The sequence below is a fragment of the Nothoprocta perdicaria genome, unplaced genomic scaffold (assembly GCF_003342845.1).
Source record: "Nothoprocta perdicaria isolate Ctin4 unplaced genomic scaffold, notPer1 scaffold_24, whole genome shotgun sequence".
Lineage (NCBI taxonomy): Eukaryota > Metazoa > Chordata > Aves > Tinamiformes > Tinamidae > Nothoprocta > Nothoprocta perdicaria.
This window is the reverse complement of record NW_020455466.1, coordinates 2,754,898-2,755,853: the sequence shown is the minus strand read 5'-3', so window position 1 is coordinate 2,755,853 and position 956 is coordinate 2,754,898. Positions and strand designations below refer to the sequence as shown.

The 956-nt window shown below is 69.5% G+C and overlaps 1 protein-coding gene across 1 annotated transcript in view; it reads right to left on the bottom strand.

Annotated features, from left to right (window-relative positions):
* WRNIP1 (Werner helicase interacting protein 1) overlaps nt 1-747 on the bottom strand; it is a 24,546-nt gene extending 23,799 nt beyond the window's left edge. Inside the window, exons 1-2 of the mRNA XM_026039737.1 lie at nt 588-747; nt 325-506 (exon numbers count right to left, since the gene is read on the bottom strand). Coding sequence (XP_025895522.1) covers nt 325-506; nt 588-747 — 342 coding nt within the window. The remainder of the gene's footprint in view (nt 1-324; nt 507-587) is intronic.
* Between the last annotated feature and the right edge of the window lie 209 nt (nt 748-956).

Here is a 956-nt window from a genome sequence, read left to right as displayed (position 1 = left end):
GAAAGAGAAAGAGAGGGAAAGAGAAAGAGAGGGAAAGAGAAAAAAGAAAAAAGAGACAGAGAGAAAACAGAGAGAAAAAGAGAGAGGGGGGGGAGAGAGAAAGAGAGGAGAAAGAAAAAAGAGAAAGAGAGAGAAAGGGAGAGAAAAAGAGAGAAAGGAGAGAGAAAAAAAGAAAAAAGAGACAGAGAGAAAACAGAGAAAAAGAGAGAGGGAGAGAGAGAGGGAGAGGGAGAGGGAGAGAGGGAGAGAGAGCAAGCCAGGGGCGGAGGGCAGGCACATGCCCGGGGCGGGGGCACAAGCGGCGGGCGGGCGGGCGCCACTCACCTTGCCGCAGCCCGGCGGCCCCCACAGGATAAGCGAGGGCACCTCGTGCGCCTCGAGCAGCGGGCGGAGCAGGCTCTGCGCGCCCAGCACCCGCTCCTGGCCCACATAGTCGCCCAGCGTGTCCGGCCGCAGCTTGTCGGCCAGCGGCTTCCCCGCCAGCTGCTGCGCGATRCTGCTGCTGCTGCCGCCGCCGCGGCCCTGCTGCTGCAGCGGGGAGCAGCCGGGGGCGGCGGGCGCCGGGGCGGCGGGGCGCAGCTTCTTGCAGGGCGGCGGCGAGCCCCGCTCCGCCTCGGCCCGGCCGTCGCCATCCGCCTCGGCGCCGCCCTGCAGGCAGCGGTCCAGGTGCGCGTTGATGTCGGCGCCCGGCAGCTCGCGCAGGCACACGGGACACTGCACACGCGCCTCGCCCGCCGTGCCTTCCATGGCCGCCCGCCCGCTCGCCGCGGCGGCGGCGCGGGCAGCGCGGGCGCGCAGGAAGCGAGGCCGCCGCCCGCCCGCGGCCCGCCGGGAGCTGTAGTCCGCCCGCCCGCCTCCTCCCCGCGGAGGAGCGGCGGARTTGCCCTCCTTCGAGCGCAAAGCGGCCCCAAATCCAAGCTCCCTCGGGGCCCTCCCGCCCGCGGCCTGAGGCTGAG